We start from the raw sequence: 17,425 nt of genomic DNA, 5'->3' as shown, positions 1-17,425 counted from the left end.
ACAATATAGATGTGTCTTAATATTAGGAAAAGCCTTTCCGTTATTTTAACCCAGCAGTTTAAACTATTGCATGCATTTTTTTGATATTTTATGTAAGTTTAATTTTGGAATATGGCAGCAGTATCCAGAGAGTCCAGGTATAGGATGGGTATGGAAATTGGTAACAATGGGGTTTAGTCCGAGTTGGAGCATTATCAAGTTAAGGAGTATAAAGAAGATTTCAAGATACAGTTCTGTGTGCGTATGTGCGTATTCAATTGTTTTTGGAGTGCTTCCATTTGAAGCAGAATAATGGATGTGGCACAATATCACAAAATGCCTCAGAATCCTCTACATTTTTATTTAAAATAAGTAAATAAATAAATGTATTATCGTTAAAGTCCATTACTGTTGTTCCCAGCTCTGTTATAGTGCTCCCTCGTTTTATCGTGGTTTTGTAGCCAATGACCATGCATTTTTTTAGACTGTATTTCTATAGAACTAACCTTGATGTCACATCAGTCAACAGAGGCTGCCTTAAAATTCGAAAGTTTAGAAAATACTTGAAATTTGTAACGTGTGTATTTGTAGTAATATTTTCAGAAACAATTTCAAATGTGGAAATTTTGTTTAGAAGTGAATAGGGTCAAATCAATAGTCCAATCAAATCTAATAAAAGGTAATAGGCTGTTATGATCGAGATTCCTACGAGTAGGACAGTCTTAAAATAACGACAGAAGTCATTACAGTCAATGTCGCATACTGTGACTTATCCTTGGTCTACGGGAATGTCATGCTCGCACTGTTATTTACTATCCCAACATTTCATGAGGCGACGAGCGCATTACTGCACAAATTTCCACAGAAGCGTGACATTCACTTAATGTAATGTGATGGGAAGTAATTACAAGGGCTTTCGCGTTAGATAATAAAACTAAAAATAATTTTGATATGCATTGCGTGAATAGATTACATTATAAACACAAGATCATATTACTATCATGATATTCTTCCATATATATTATACATATTTATCAATAATACACCGTTTGTTTTGGAGGAAAAAAGTGTGATTTGTTTTCTCTGCCATAATGGCCGTATTTGATGTCCCCGAATCGGCGACAGGGGGCGGCAAACCTGTTGCTAAGAGACAGTCTGTGGGAGGCTGGATGATGGAGGAAAAGGGATGCTGTGGATGTTTTCCCCCTATAATGATGTTTCGAACAAATAAAATATTTCGCTTTTAAAGCGTCTGGCCATTTCAACAAGAGAGACCCCCCAGCTATGCTGTGTATAAAATCTGCCTTCATTCAGGAGGCACTTTAATATATATATTTATGTATTTTTTTTAATTTAAATTGATTTGGAGCTGGCAGCGCCGCGGGAGCAGGCCGCTTCGCCAAGCCGCTCCAAGCCGTATATAGAGTAAGTTTTCCGGGTGGGGGTCAACCTTGGTTCCGCTGAGTCAAACTGCGGCAACGCCAGCATCACGGCGAGTACCGAGGAGGCCGGGGAAGGGGACCGCGTAGAGGCTAAAGTAAGAACTTTTACGCTACCTTTTTTAAGTTATCGATACCCTAGTCGTGCGGCTAAACCAGCCCTGCAAGGTGGCTAACTATTGCGTTGAAGGGTATTGGGGGAGAGAAATTGGTAAGGAGCTGGCTAGCAGATTTATTAATACTAGCATGTTGCTGCTAGTTATGCTACCGTCACGCCATCCGCTTCTTCACGGGGTTACTTTCGTTTAACGAGCCCGCAATTTATCTGCGTTTGGTCCGGTAGCCTGCGGCGGAGTTAGCCGGAGACGTGTCACGACCGAAAGCCCCGACTAGGCTAACTGGACCTGGCGTCCGTCCGTTAAGCTGACATGTTAGCCGACGCTTATCCGGGGCTAGCTAGCAGGTTTAGCCGGGCAGCTAACTATCCGCTAGCGAAGGATGGACAGCCCTTACCGCGCTAGCGAGCTCGCTAGCGGGCAAACCGGCTGCCGAATTCCGTGCAAATGCTTTGCTCGGTCGTCAAATTGGTTGCAAGGCAGCGTGTACTGATAACAGCTAAATGTCATTAAATGTCGGCGTAATGATGTCAGTAAAAAAATAAAAAAAAATAAAAAAACTCAGAAAAATACGAAACGTGAAAATGCAAACATTTTGCCTCAGCTATTAAATATCTACCTAATCGATGACGTAATTTAACATGTTTGTACCTAGCTAGCTAGCTGCCTGGATTCTTTAATCTAAGGACAAATTAGGTGTTGTGTCTTTTAAGTACCCGTTATCGTTTTATACACTGTGCAAGGGATGCCTTAGTGGCTGTCAGATCTGTTCATTACAGACGGGGGTTGCACAAATATTGGATTATGTGAGAAGCGGCTAAGCCCCTGTACGTTATGTTTTGTATGACAACGCAAAAAAAAAAAATGTATCCTCCAAGCGACGAGTAGGTGTGGGATGTTGCATGTAGCTAGCTTTAGTTCTGTAAGGCGAGGCTGTTAGCTAACCTGCGAAGGTTATTGATAACGCTAAATTATTATTGTTTTAACCAATTTTATATCCGTATGAATGCAATATGAACATAGAAGAACAGATCCCAGGAATACGTTCATTACGTGATTGCTTTGAGAATATCAATTAATATAAATGTGCACATGTTTAAATACATATATGTTATTTATATGTGTGTGTGTTCTTGAATAACAGCTTTTGCATAATAGGGTATTCAGTATTGCAAGTTAGAAGAAGCACTCTGTCGGCTCATTGCCAAAAGACTGGATAATATGACATTTATCAGTAGCCTGAGTTAGCTGGACTTTTATATAAAGTGTGGTTGTTAAGTTTTGCTTCTGGCAGTTTTGTTTTGTTATATTCAGAGTGGGAGTTACATGTAGGGATGCTACAGGTTATGCCACTCTCACACCAGGTGCTTCAGAAGGCCAAAGGGGAAAAAAATACTCCTTTAGCAGCATGCATCCTGTTACAGATATGGGCCTGTGCTTCACTTGTTGCTATGAGACAGGCTGTGCAAGCCTGCACAGGTCTGTCCATCTGCTGAGGGCACCGTAGCATGGTAGCCGTGCTGGGCTTCCGTCAGTGAGGTGGAGGAGGAGGGGCGGAGGCGGCGGCCTTCACTCCAATCTGCTGTATTCTTCTGTGCTTTTCACAATCGGAGGAAATTCCAGCCTGCAGTTTCCAGTGAAGAGGATGGCTTCCTGTGAAGGCTTTTGTGAGCCCACGTCTTTTGTTTTATGCTTGCAGCGTGAGCTGGAGTGGAAGGTTCTGTATGTCAGAAACTGTAACACTGTGGTCTTTTCTGCAGCTGCTGTATATCTGCTACTTTTTCTTTTTTTTTTTTTTGCTGTTGTATCAAGTAGCTGTGCTGTCACCGAAATCTCAAATGTGGGCTGGCGCCTTCAAGGGATGCTCTGTATCCAGGGAAAATTGCATATAGAGGAATATATATGAAGTAGTGTAGAATACCAGTTTAAAATGTTACATTTATATAGCTTTGTTATGTTATGGTTATAAATTACATAATACTAGGGCACCGTGTATTGTGTTTTGAAACTGTCCATACATTTTAAACATTTAAAATGTATCGCATAGTGTTTTGCTAAATAAAAATACATTTATTTGAACCATAGTTCTAGTTATCTAATTATAAATGATACATGTAAGAGTTAATCTTTGTTTTGCCTTTTCGATGAAATTCTGCCTGTCCCATGGCATATTATCAATGATCATTATCATTATTATCTGTATATGTATTTAAAAATATACTAAGATACATAACAGAGATCGGGCAGGTGTTCACGGCCAACAGCAGTGAATTGCTAAATTCTTGGGAGCCCAAGGTAGCCTGAAAAACAAGAAGTGTAATGGTTTGCTTACTTTAACGTCCAAAGACTGTGTTTACATCAATTAAATACTCATTTAGTTAGGAGTAATATGTTACTTGAAACTGCTGGGTGATTCTATCATTCTGATGTGTTTGTTGTCTTTTAGGAATATTTTGTCTTCGGCTTAACCGGAGCACCAGAAGAGGGGATTTTTAAGTTGTGCTTTGCACATACGGCTGCTTGAGCTTAAATCGGCCATCAAGTATGTCTCCCAGGTTGTGGTGGAGGTGAGCTCACGCTGGAGGTCTCCGGTGGGAAGCACAATGTTATGACAGCTTGGTCCATGGTGGAGAAGCCGAATATGGAGAAACGGTCCTCCGGGGCAGAAGCGAGCCCACCGAAGGAGGCCCTGGATGGCAGCGGGGATTCGGAGGAGGGTTCCAGCTCAGAAAGCGAGGCGGACCAGGTGAGAAGCAGCAGCCAGAAGAAGGAGACCTTAATATCTACCAAACCCCACCGGCAGCTCTGCCGCTCGCCATGCTTAGATCGCCCAAGTTTTTCCCAGAGCAGCATCTTGCAGGACCTTTGCAGCGATGACTCCAGGCTCAACACCAGCAAGCCCAGCACCGACAAGGGCTACCAGGCCAAGATGGACTTTGCCCTGAAGCTCGGCTACTCTGGAGAGCAGGTGGAAGCAGTGCTGAGCAAACTGGGGGCCAGCGCCCTGATTAATGACATCCTAGCGGAGCTGGTGAGACTTGGCAACAAGGGTGACATGGAGACTCAGGCCAGCAGCTGCACAAGCACCTGCAGCAGCAGCAGCAACGCTGGGGCGCTGACACCTCGCAACACCTGCCCTAAGGAGATCACCAGCCCTGAAGTATCATTAGAAGATGACTCTGTGGACAATGTAGACAACCTTCGGCCCATTGTCATAGATGGCTCGAATGTGGCGATGAGGTAAGCATCCCAGAAACCGAAAGGATCTCCGATTTGTAAATGCAAGTGGACCAGCACTGTTCTGAACTTACACGATCAAGGCCTGTTTGTCACCAGTAAACATTTATTTGTTTGTTTATTTATTTCATTACTTGTAGCCATGGAAACAAAGAGGTGTTCTCCTGCCGTGGCATCCAGTTGGCAGTGGATTGGTTTTTGGAGAAAGGACACAGTGACATCACAGTGTTTGTTCCAGCCTGGAGAAAAGAGCAGTCCAGACCTGATGCCCCTATAACTGGTATGTGTGGTACACATTACCTTTCATATGATGGGACCATTTGGGTCCGTTGTGAATAGTGACATGACATCACTTTTTTATGCCTAGCTTGTAGAGGGCTTATTTGCAGAACCAGAATTTTGGAGAGTAGGAGGAGTTTAAAATGTTTGGACCATGTTTGCCAGATTTCCAACATGACTTGCCTTGTCATGTAATACTGTGTTTTACTATGATTCCACTGCAAGATCAAGAAATCTTGAGGAAACTTGAGAAGGAGAAGATCCTAGTGTTCACACCATCAAGGAGGGTCCAGGGAAGGAGGGTGGTCTGCTATGATGATCGGTTCATAGTCAAGCTGGCATATGACTCAGACGGCATCATCGTTTCCAATGACAACTACCGGGACCTTCAGAACGAGAAACCGGAGTGGAAGAAATTCATAGAAGAACGTCTCCTCATGTATTCTTTCGTAAATGACAAGTAGGTTAATAATATTATTCAGATATTTCACGTGATGTTTTAGCTTGAATTTATTGTTAGGCTCAGATATATTAAAAAAAATTTTTTTTACATATTAAACAATGTTTTAGCTTAGTTAAAAAGCAGTTTTTAGAATTGAAACCATACATTTTAATTGGTCTAGCACATGTCATCCCAAGGATGCAGTTTTCCAACAAGAAGCACTAATTTAGCTTGAAACTTATGAGTTTATGTAATCCGGCTGCCCAGCATCTGTAATTCAAACGCTGAGGCTTTTTTTAGATTAATTTTAATATCAAATTTAATTGCTCTAGCCTGAACCTTGTCTGACACGTAGAATTATTTATATGAGTGTTGAAAATTCTGTCTTGTAGGTTCATGCCACCAGATGACCCTTTGGGGAGACACGGTCCCAGTCTGGAGAACTTTCTTAGGAAACGGCCTGTCATCCCAGAGCACAAAAAGCAGCCGTGCCCATATGGTGAGTTAGTTACGCTAGTAGTAGGCCATCTGCAGCATTGCAACATCACAGTAATATCCACATTTCACGGTTATTAATCTATTTACTAACACCTCATAACTACTTCTAAGTTGGTTGTCGTATCGATCGGTTTTACAGGAAAGAAATGTACTTATGGACACAAATGCAAGTACTACCACCCCGAACGGGCGAACCAGCCGCAGAGATCGGTGGCAGATGAGCTCCGTGCGTTCGCCAAGCTGACGGCTGTGAAGACGATGAGTGAGGGCGCCCTGGTGAAGTGCGGGGCAGGCCCCGGGGCCTCAAAAGCCGAGAGCGGCTCGGAAGCCAAGCGCGTGGCCCCGAAGCGCCAGTCGGACCCCAGCATCCGCTCTGTGGCTTGCGAGCCGGAGGAGAGGCTGTCCGTCGCCCGGAAGTCCGAGGCCAACTCTGTGCCTTCCCTCGTCTCGGCCCTTAGCGTGCCAACCATGCAGCCCGCAAAAAGCCATGCGGCCGGCGCCTTGAACACGCGCTCGGCCAGCAGCCCCGTGCCCGGCTCCTCACAGTTCTCCGGCAGCTCGCTGGAACACATGTCCAGCGTGCAGTACCCGCCCATCCTGGTCACCAACAGCCACGGGGCCTCGGTTAGTTACAGTGAACCCTTCCCCAAGTATGATTCGGTGGGCGATCACGGCTACTACTCCATGATGAGCGACTTCTCCAGCATGAGTTTGGGCAGCATGCACAACACCGACAGTTTCTACAGCATGGAGCACGATATGGGCATTTACCCGAAAAACCACTCCAACTGTGAGTCGTTCTCCTCCTACGGCGAGCCGTACATGGGCTCCGTCGACGGTGGCATGGAGGATAGCGTGAAGGGCCACCCGTCCTCGTCCCAGAGCCGACTGCAACCCTTCGCTCATGGATACAGCCACGAGGCCTTGACCAGGGTGCAGAGCTATGGGCAGGAGGAGCCTAAGCAGCCCCCCCGGAAGCAGTCCCACCTAGCCCCCCACGCGCAGCATGCTGTGGTAGGCGCCCGCTCCAGCTGCCCTGGGGACTACCCCGTACCTCAGAACCTCCACCCCTCATCGTCCTCTCAGGCCGGGCGCTCCCTGGGCATGACCCGCATGGACAGCATCTCCGACTCTCGCTTGTACGAGAGCAACCCCATGAGACTTAGGAGGCCGCCTCTGTGCCGGGAGCAGCACGCCAGCTGGGACCCCTTACCCTGCGGGTCTGAATCCTGTGCATACCAGCCGTACCCACTGAGCAATAGCCTGATGCAGCCATGCTGCGAACGGGTGATGGTGCGCAGCATGCCCGACAGGATGGAGCAGATCTGGCGTTCCCCTTGGGAGGGCCTGCCGACCGAGCACCCGGAAAGGCAGGTCATCCCCGAGCATCAGTACCAGACTTACCGCAACCTCTGCAACATCTTCCCCGCCTACATCGTTCACTCCGTCATGGAGAAAAATCCCCACCTAACTGACCCACAGGAGCTCGCTGCTGTTATAGTTAGCCACCTGAGGTCAGAACGCTAGCCACTTCAGTTATGGGAAGGGTTGGGGGGGCTATGATATATATGATATACATATATATATATTTTGTGGACAGTACCACTGTTTTGAAACACATAATGCACAAAGTACAATATATGTTGTATAGATGTGTGTCGACACAAGCACTTCTGTAAATATTTTTTGATTAACCAGTATTTCTTTGTGAGATGAATAAAGACAAAGTTCCGATTGGATCCTAAGGAAGTGCATACCTCAGTGCATGGAACTTCAACTTATATGGCCTTATATTTAAATGACCTCACTGCAGTTATTGTTGACAGCTATTCATTTTGAGTTTTCCTGTTGTCCGAGAGGTCTCCTCCTCTTCTTCATACAGTATCGAGCGCTTTCTGTTTTCCGCAGCTATTTTCCCGGTAGGTTTTCACCATTACTTTCCGCGCCGATTTTCACAAAAGCTATGAACATGAAGCCAAACAGGAACACGGAATACGTTTGCCTTTTGGCAGAAGTGATACGTAGTCACCCTGTATACAAGAAGGTTCAAGTAGCCATGGTTAATAAGTATTTTGAAGCTGCTGAATTAATGCCAAAAAGATAATCAACCGTGTCGCATTAAGGCACAAAAATTATGTTTTTGATGTCGGTATTGGCTGATTTTTTTCTTTCTTTTTCTTTTAAATGATGAAATAGACTATAGTATTGCTTAGGTGTATATATGACACTGTCAAGTGCAGTTACGACAGCAGTGTGTAATAAACTATTTTTATCTGTATCGTTTCAACATTTGAAAAATCGCGTGAAGGTGCGCGCTGCTTTCCCTGGGTCTCCGTTTTGTGTGGCGGAAACAGGCGCATAATCTGGGAGCCTTCAAAGAACTGCACTTTGAGTGATTTATTTTCCTTACAAGTTCTTATTGAGGGGGGTCTGTTGCTTGTCAGCAAAATGCCTTAATAGGGCATTTCTTTTTTAAATTGCTGAAACAGGAACAATTGTCCCCCTTGGAACTTATTTAAACTTTGCCTGTTAATGGCCTGATGGAGTCTGAGTCCAGGCATGTAGTTGTCGTGTTTTTTTCCCTTTCTTCTCTTCTTCTTCATGAAATGGGTGAAACGGCCGCTTACGGCCCGTGGTTTCTTCGTGAGAAGGCGTGACACCACCTAAATGTTTCTTCATGTGAAACACGCAGAACGTGAGGCTCCTGTCAGGGTTGTTTCTGGCATTTGGCTAATGGCTTGTGCGCTGCTGTTCTTTTTTTTGTTAATTTTGTTAAATATCTTTTCTTTCTGCTCTTGCCCTCTTCTTTTTCAGACAAAAGGTCTGTTCAGTCTCATTAAGAAAAGAGAATATAGTCAAACTGTTGAAACCTACTCTGAAAGGTAAAAGATTGTATGTAAATTGCAGCCTCCATGAACAGCTTGTATCTAATGACATCACTTTACCTTTTTCGTGCAATACTACTGTAAAGTTACAGTAAATTTACAGTGTTTCTTAAAACGTGTAGCTCGGTATTCTATTGCTGCAACTGCATGTTCTTTACATTGTGAATAGCCTATTTAATAACATTCTATTTTTTTTTTCTTCCTAGTATGTTTTATGGTCCTTAAACGCAGCAAACAGCAAAGCCTCAAATGTCTAGAAACGACCTTTGTTTGTTGATACAAATTGTATCTATTTCTTGATTGTACAAAATATTTATGAAATGTATAATGTCATCTACGGAATATCTTTATCTGAACACGGAAGAAAAAAAAACTTGCAACAATTTTTGTGACACTGTGTGTCACTGGGAGTAGCCCAAGGGTATGTACTTTTTCTTACTGGGCACAGTAGTTTATAGACAGAAACTCTTTATAATCTGCTACACGTGCACAGAACTTGTGTGCACCGCTGCTGGCATTATTCTCATTGTATATTTGATTAAAAAAAGAATAATAATAATAATACAACCTAAGCTGTAAAGTAACCGTACAAATGTGTGGTTGATGTGTCCTTGCGATGTCAGTGTGGTAACCTAACGAGGGCTGTCAGGAAGTGTTTTCCTACTCCGCCCCCCACCCCTTCTCAGTTTCATCAAGTTTCTAAAATCAGCGTAACCTTATTTTTTCGCAAGGTATTCTATGAATGGTTGAGATAACGGCAAAGCATTCGGGTTACCACACTATTTTAAGAGAGAAGTTAATGTGAAGTTACTATTTTGTTTCCTTATTTGAGCTGGCCGCTCCTGTGGCACATGTACTCGCCTTAAGTATTGTCAAATGAGTGAAAGCCTTTAGGATTTAATTTATATACTGTAAGATGTCATAATCAGTGTTTGTGAACTGGTTAATGGAAAGCCTTTGTTGTTTGTAAAAAAAAAAAAAAAAAAAAAAAAATCGTTTGAGTGTATACTGTTTTGCAATATTGGTAAATTGATCTTTATTTAATTGTTCTAAAATGTAAAAAAATGTTATTTAGCTACTAAGAGCATGCCATGATGACTAATCTATTTTAACCTAAAACAGCTGTTAATCTGTTTGATGGGGACTCCTACCATAGTAGTGTCATTTTTAAACTATTTTCAATGTTTTACTTCAATACACATCGTCAGTTCACCGTTAACAAAGTACCATTATGTTTTCCGAATTGATCGATTGTAGATGTACAGCCCCCAATTCTCAGGTAATACTCGGATTTGTAAAGACATGTATGACATTCACCCACTGCACTATTGACGTTTGCTGTATTGAAAATCAATGAAAATAATTTTAGATTTGTGAATCTTGGTACAAATCTGTCACATGTCATGTGTTTCCAGATGTCTTCTACTTTTGCTTATTATGCAGTTAAAGGTCATAAGAGTGAATTGATTATAATTTAGTCTTGTGTGATGAACTGCAGTAGTTTGTTTATTATTTGTTCAATGAAACATGTTGCTTAAATTGTTTTAACAAAAACTTTATAAACTCTTTGGGTCTGTTGACTCAAACAAAATGTAAGTCTCTATGACAACGGTTGTCTGCTTCTTTATGTAATGCCAAAATGTGATAAATGTGAGTGATCTTAGCATGCTGTGGTGGTATGCGAGAGAAGTACTGATGATCTCCAGACAAGTTCTTTTCTCGGATATCTATAGGAGTGGGTCTCAGGGTTTGAGGGATGTGTCTGATTGGTTAGCGTTTTTGAAGAGAGAAAGTGTCTTTGATCATGGTAGTAGGAGGTTGCCAGAGAGTTGGTCTAAGAAATTATTTACCATTGACAGCCAATGTACATATTTGTGAATGGTTTAACTACGTAAGAGCACTATAAATCGCTAACGCTAGCACCTTAACGTTAATGGGGGAAAAAACTAAAAATCATCCAGTCGATCTGTTATGTTATGAATCACACCTTCCGTTCTGTTTGGCAAAATGTTAACGCCAGTGCACTCTCCAAGATGAGGTACAAATCCTGGAGTTGTGTTGACTGTGGCTGAATATAATTGTGTAGAAGAAAGGATTTGGGTATCATATATTTGAAGGTGCATTATGCAACTCATGTCGATTTGCAGTCAGCCCATATCAAAGCACCACCTTTTATTGTCTGCCATTCTTCCTCAGTGTGAATGATTGTCAGGTGTAGTAACCCATTCAGAGGCGAGCTACTTAAGTGCGAGCAAGCTGATTGGATGGAGTCAACAGAACCGCAGAATTCAAAGCTTGTACTCAGTAACTACCAACTCTGCCGTTCTGAAAATAAAAAATGTTTTCCTCCAGGTCTCAGACTGTTTTTTTTGTTGTTGTTGTTGTTGTGTTTCCTTATTTCATAATTCAATACAATGGCAATATTTCAATGCCACTGTGACACTGTAGTTCCAGACATATTTTTAGGAATAAAAATCCTTAGAATATAAACATTGACTCTAATTCCATAGTACAAAACAATTGCCAGCCCTTAAATTTTAATCCTCTTCTAAATTACTGAAGTAATCCAGACAACACTGTAATTTACTGACAAAACAAACTTTGCCATGTTTTGTGTGAAACATTTGGGTTTCTTTGAATGCTATCCATGTTCCAGCATAAAATGCAATTACCCTCCTTAGATTGATATATGATTTATGTCACTGTGTAGGTGAATGGTACTTTCCTTCATTAGTAATGATAAAAACATATGTTCTTTCTGGCAAATAGAAAATGCACCATGAAATCTCATTACCTATGCTGGGAGGATTTTCCTGTGCTATTTAATCCAAATAGGTCCTGTATAGAATCAATGGAAAGAAGGGTGGACCAATCAGGAACTGACAGTACCAAATAACCTTGGTCAGCATTGGCTTTTGAAGCCTCATCCCTACAGTACCTTCACAAAGTGTTAGGTCATAAATTACATTTAGTCATTACAATTATTCGGTATGCATGAATGCTAAATGTTTGATACAAGACCTTTTAATTAAACCACATGCTTTAGTCTAAGATGATATTCGCAAATGAAAAATTTGCATCTTTCAATGGATGGTCATGATTTGAACATAAAAAGCTGAATTATACATTATAAATAAACATGCAAGATGTTCCTCTGGGGAGCCATAACTTCAATTTACTGACAGCAATAGCTGTTGAGTAGCATTTGCTCAATTGTTTTCAGCTTCTGCTAATGCGGTGAACCATGCAACACAGTTTGCTTATTTGTGGTGTGACTGTGTTTCACGCAAGGGACACAGCAATTAAGATATCATTTTATTCATTATAAAGCAAGTAAACCACAAAAACATACATGTAAACTGTCACGCCCAGCATCCCTTCCCTCTCGTTCTCTCCCTCGTGGTTCTAACGAGCAACACCTGCTGCAGTATTTAATCTCGTTACAACCCTTGTGTGGATCACCCTACGTCTGCTCTCTCACATGCCCTATATAAAGCGTCCTTCAGTCCTGCGCTCCTCAGTCCGGTCATTGCTACCTGTGCCCCGTGCCCCTGCTTGATCCTCCCCTCCCCATTTGTGACCCCTTGTGGTCTGTTTCATTTGCCCTGTCCATTTTGTCGCTTCCTTGATTTCCCCCCAATGCCTGCCTTCTCCTCCGTCCTTGCCCTCGACAAGACATAAACCCACACGCACACATAGTATTTTATGTCAGAAATTTATAGGTGATTATCCACCCGTCCATCTTGGTCAGGGTCCTGGGGGGGACTTTGCAGCCTAATCCAAGAAGCGTAGGACACATGGCAGGAACAGACCTAGGACAGAATGCCAGTCCTTTGCAGGACACAATCACACACTGTGGGCATTCAGAGATGTCAGTTAAAGTTATCGCATGTCTTTAGACTGGGGAAGCAAACCCCACATCCAGGGGTAGAAAGTTCAGGTTCAGAAAGTACAACTCCAGACCATGGTTTTGTTTTGGCCAGCTAGTATAAAGAGTCACATTCACAGAGTACTGAAGTGGTTGGTTGAAATAAAATATTAGTCTGCATTTGTACTTTCTGAACCTGAACTTTCCACCTCTGCTCATTATAAACAAAGAGGAACAAGGAAACTCCACACATACACAGCACAGGCAGAACTCAATCCCCTAACCCTCGAGGTGTAATGCAACAGTGAACCACCATACCACCTATTAAAAAATGTACACTTATATATTTATTACAGTTTATAGTTCTTTATACAATGCGTATTATACAAAAAAGACTGTAATTATCATGAACCCTTCTGGGTTTGTCTCAGAAGAGCTATGAACATGATATGTTGTGGAATATGAGTATTTGTGGGTTTGGTGTGGATTAGCTTACATTGTGGACTTTAACCCTTAAGGGATCAGCCTTTCTGCTTGAAGGGAAAAGCCTTTATTGTTCAGTGGCATTTCGCAGGAAGCATTTCATCCAGCTATGGTGAAGCCCCATTCTTGAGTTCCCTTAGTTTTCGTTTCCTGTTGACGTCCAGCACTTTGTCTTAAGAGACATCGCGTTCAAGGCTACCCCCGCTTCCCATTACACCATGGTAAATCGACAATGTTGTTATTAAAATGATTTTATGTCAGTCTGTATGTTTACCAATACAGCTGATATTAACTAAACGCTTCAGAACTCAGCTGATTAAATGCAGTGAAAATTATGCCAGACAAAGAAAAAGGGTAAAGTACAAAGCTGTTTTTATGTAAAATACATGCATGTATTTGATGAGGTCTGCTAATATGTTGGGTATAAACCCGCCCTGTACAAACACTCAGTGGCCACTTCATTAGGTACACCTGCTTGTTAACACAAACAATCTGCTCCCCCAGACAGTAAATTATGTGATGGCACCAGGATATGCACAGTGGATGGAGAAGGTCAAGAGGTCCCTTTAATATTACTGTAAGTGATTTAAACATGGTGTGATTGCTGATGCCAGTAGTGGTGGTTCCAGAATCTTATATTGTCACACACTACAGTGTGTAGAGGTCATGGAACACATCCACGTTCAGGCAAAAAAGGCAAAGCAGCGTCTGTACCACCTCAGGCAGCTGAGGAGGTTTGGGGTCTCCCCCGCTGTCCTAAGGACTTTCTACTCCGGCGCTGTGGAGAGAATCCTCACTCATCCTGGTACGGCAACAGCTGCGCTTTGGACCAAAAAGCGCTTCAGAGAGTGATCCGTGCAGCAGAACGCTGCTGCAGGTCAGCCCTCCCTTCACTGCAGGTCATCTACACAAGCAGATGTAGATCCAGAGCCATAAGGATTGTAGAAGACCCCTCTCATCCTGGTAACAAACTATTTCAGCTTCTGCAATCAGGCAGAAGGTTCCGCAACATCGTGGCCAATACAAATAGACTCAGAAGGAGTTTCTATCCCCAGGCCGTTCGACTCCTCAATCAGGACACGTCCCTCTCTCTCTACACGGTATTATAGTATTATTATACTACTTTTATACTCAGAGTCTCATACTCGTTGTCATCATTCCATACAATGCACTTTAACCTTATAACTTATAACGGCATTTCGCACATCTGTAAATCTGTTTCAAATCCGTATTATATTCAAAGTTCTATTTTAATATTTTATCTATTTCTCCTTTCTATTTCCTTTCATATCCTTTGTAACAGTTGCCCAGTCAAAAGAGTGGTTCAGGATACATTTCACTGCATGTTGTACCTCTATGACAATGCATGTGACAATTAAAGAATCATGAATCTTGAAATAAATATTTATCAAAAGTCATAACACATTATAGCCATGTTTATTATGCATTATGAATGCTTTATAAAGCTCTCATTTATAATGAGCTATAAATACCTTTATAATGCATTATAATAGTTGGTATAAGCATTAAGGATGCTTTGGACTGCATTTTAAAGGTATTTATAGTGCATTATAGATGACAGATTCTATAATGCTATATGAATGCATTATTATTTGTTATGACTGTGTTTATAAGGTACTAAAAACATGGTCTTATGTAAAGTGTTACCAAAACAACCAGCTAGGGCCATCTCTGTTGCCAAAAACAGTGTTAATGAGGGAGGTCAGGGGAGAATGGTCAGACTTCTGAAAGCTGACAGGAGAGCCAGAAGCCAGCAATAACAGCCCAGTACAGAAGTGGTGTGCAGAAAGGCATTTCCAAATGGCCATCTCATGAAAGCTTCACTGTGGCTCTGGAGGCAGAAAGGGAGTCCTATCTGGTGACCACTGAGTGTGTATTTCTATGATGATATAAAGGTTTGCTGTCAGTTTAATTAAGGGAATGTTAAAATCTATCTATCTATCTATCTATCTATCTATCTATCTATCTATCTATCTATCTATCTATCATGTCCCCCTCTCTCTCTCTCTCTCTCTCTCTCTCTCTCTATATATATATATATATTTTTTTTTTTTTTTTTTAGCTTTTTTAGTTATTTGTGGCACCACAATGGCACTGTGGCAACCCCTTCTGCTGGATTTCTGTAAACATGGCCATTGTTTCATTGTTGTTCTTCACTGGTGTTGTCTGGGTGGTGATTCTCTCAGATAAGACAGGCCCTTTTCCTGTTCCTATCAGTGATTTATTGGGTTTTTCCAAGGAAGTTGCTGTCGAGATTAACCACAGGCCCTACTGGTCCATGTTCTATGCAAAAAAAGAATGACAGAAAAAATATATATCTCTCTGATCTATGGATAAAAAAAATGACTAAATTATAATGAATGAGGAAAAAAACGTTTGGATCAAAGCTAAGGAGTATATGTGCAGCAATCGTTTCAGTCTCTTGATCACTGAAACCTCTGTTTAAAAGTTTCTCATTTGACCAGGCAAGAACAAAAGTATTGTTATAATCGTGTTTTCTATTTATTACAGTTCTGGATGTTGATATGGAACAATTATAAGTATCTCTGAGAATAAATTTTAATCTGGGATAAATTCACAGCATCCAGAAAAGGGATGGGTAGTATCAATGTTTTTTGAGCCAGTCTGATGTCACGCTACATTTAATGCTACAATAACAGGAAATGTTTAGCCATTTACTCTGGCTGGGCTCGTCTCTCTGTTATTTTTTTTCTTTTTCATTCTTTCTTTCTATCTTTTTTTTCTACTTCCTCGACAATATGTGCTTCCTCCAAATAAGATACGGCATCAAATGGTAACTTTGAGGAATTAATCGGAATAGCTGCTTCAGAACAGTTGTAGTGGAAAAATAAAAATGTGTACTTTGTTACAAACAGTTACCTCATTATTTATGAGATATAATAAATTATATGTTTTAAGTTTAAATACGTAGCTCTCATTTGGAAATTGTGCCCCATTCAGGATGCATGTCAGCTGGTAGAAAAGTCAGCAGCTAGGGGTGATTATGTTAGTTCACTTAGTAACATAGTTAACATGTTGTATGGTTTAAGAAACTCCATAAATCAGTATAACCCAAGCCATAAAAACAATTTAATATTTCAGCCATTCATCCATCCATCTTTTTTTAAATAACAGTTTAGATAGTAGATGACATAATTAAATTGGAAAAAAAAGCTAGAATCTCCTAAAAAAAAAAGTGCCTGAGTATCACCTCTCCTCGCTTCGAATCTGGCTACATATTCAAGGCTGCCTTTTCACTGTAACAACTTAATGACGTGTTTATTGGTGCACCACCCATTCTGCACTCTCCACCATAATCTTTACTGGACAACCAGGCACTGACTATGTAAGATGATCACAACTTTGTATAATGACATAGAATATGACAAACAAGGTGCACAGTGTCAATAATAATAATAATAATTTCCATACAGTAATTGGTGATGAAAGGCCATCCTGGAAAGCACAGAGAAGACACTAGGCTCTTCCTGGATGTGATGACATACACCAACACATAGATATACAATATGCAATTCAGAGGTGCCATTTCACCTAATTGCATGGACATGGACTGCAGGAGGAAACCAGATTGCCTGAAGGAAATCCTCTCAAAAAAAAATGTGAGAGCATGCAAAGTCCACACAGCAGAGTTCAATTAACATACGGGATCTTTATAAAGCACAGACTGCATCCGATCAGCCGTTATCTGACAACAGGAGCCGTGAATATTCTGACACAATTTGCAGCAAATGTTGCGACACAAGTTTCATAAAATGACCACACCTTGTGAATTTTCTCATATTTGGATTTTTTGAGAATCTCCCGTTTTATTCACTGAACGATGGCGATTCTGAGTGATAATTATATGTTGTATCTGCTCACATAATTGGATGAAGTTTCCTCCCGGCTCGAGGTGAGGTATTAACTAGCTCATGATGAGGGGAGCCTTACTTTTGTGTCAGAGAAGGAAATTCATAGCTGTACGCGTAATGTCTGCTCTGGCGATGATGAGAGGAGTCTCAAAATAGCCAATGCTGTGGCTTGGAAGGCCTCCACAGATGAAGCCTGACTTCTGGGTAACTCCCATCGTTTCCCTTTTTCCTTTCAGTTAACACTGCATTTCTTAATATGGTCATTTATGGTGCCTGTTCTAACGTGTGGTCAAACCCCCAAGTCTC

General features: G+C 41.5%; 1 protein-coding gene across 2 annotated transcripts; it reads left to right on the top strand.

Moving 5' to 3' along the window:
* Positions 1 to 1,128: 1,128 nt before the first annotated feature.
* Positions 1,129 to 11,226, top strand: LOC111859893 (probable ribonuclease ZC3H12B). Of its 2 annotated transcripts, none has more exons than XM_023843029.2 (6): positions 1,129 to 1,516; positions 3,981 to 4,774; positions 4,912 to 5,051; positions 5,276 to 5,510; positions 5,885 to 5,991; positions 6,130 to 11,226. In XM_023843029.2, the coding sequence occupies exons 2-6, from the start codon at positions 4,143 to 4,145 to the stop codon at positions 7,515 to 7,517; spliced, it is 2,502 nt and encodes an 833-aa protein (XP_023698797.1). In that variant the 5' UTR covers positions 1,129 to 1,516; positions 3,981 to 4,142; the 3' UTR covers positions 7,518 to 11,226. The 2 variants fall into 2 exon arrangements, with proteins under 2 accessions (XP_023698797.1, XP_072573654.1); XM_072717553.1 differs by lacking the exon at positions 1,129 to 1,516 and adding an exon at positions 1,526 to 3,201.
* Positions 11,227 to 17,425: the final 6,199 nt, after the last annotated feature.

This window comes from Paramormyrops kingsleyae, chromosome 10, assembly GCF_048594095.1.
Source record: "Paramormyrops kingsleyae isolate MSU_618 chromosome 10, PKINGS_0.4, whole genome shotgun sequence".
NCBI lineage: Eukaryota > Metazoa > Chordata > Actinopteri > Osteoglossiformes > Mormyridae > Paramormyrops > Paramormyrops kingsleyae.
Note: the sequence above shows the minus strand (reverse complement) of the source record. Positions and strands in the feature narration are given on the sequence as shown.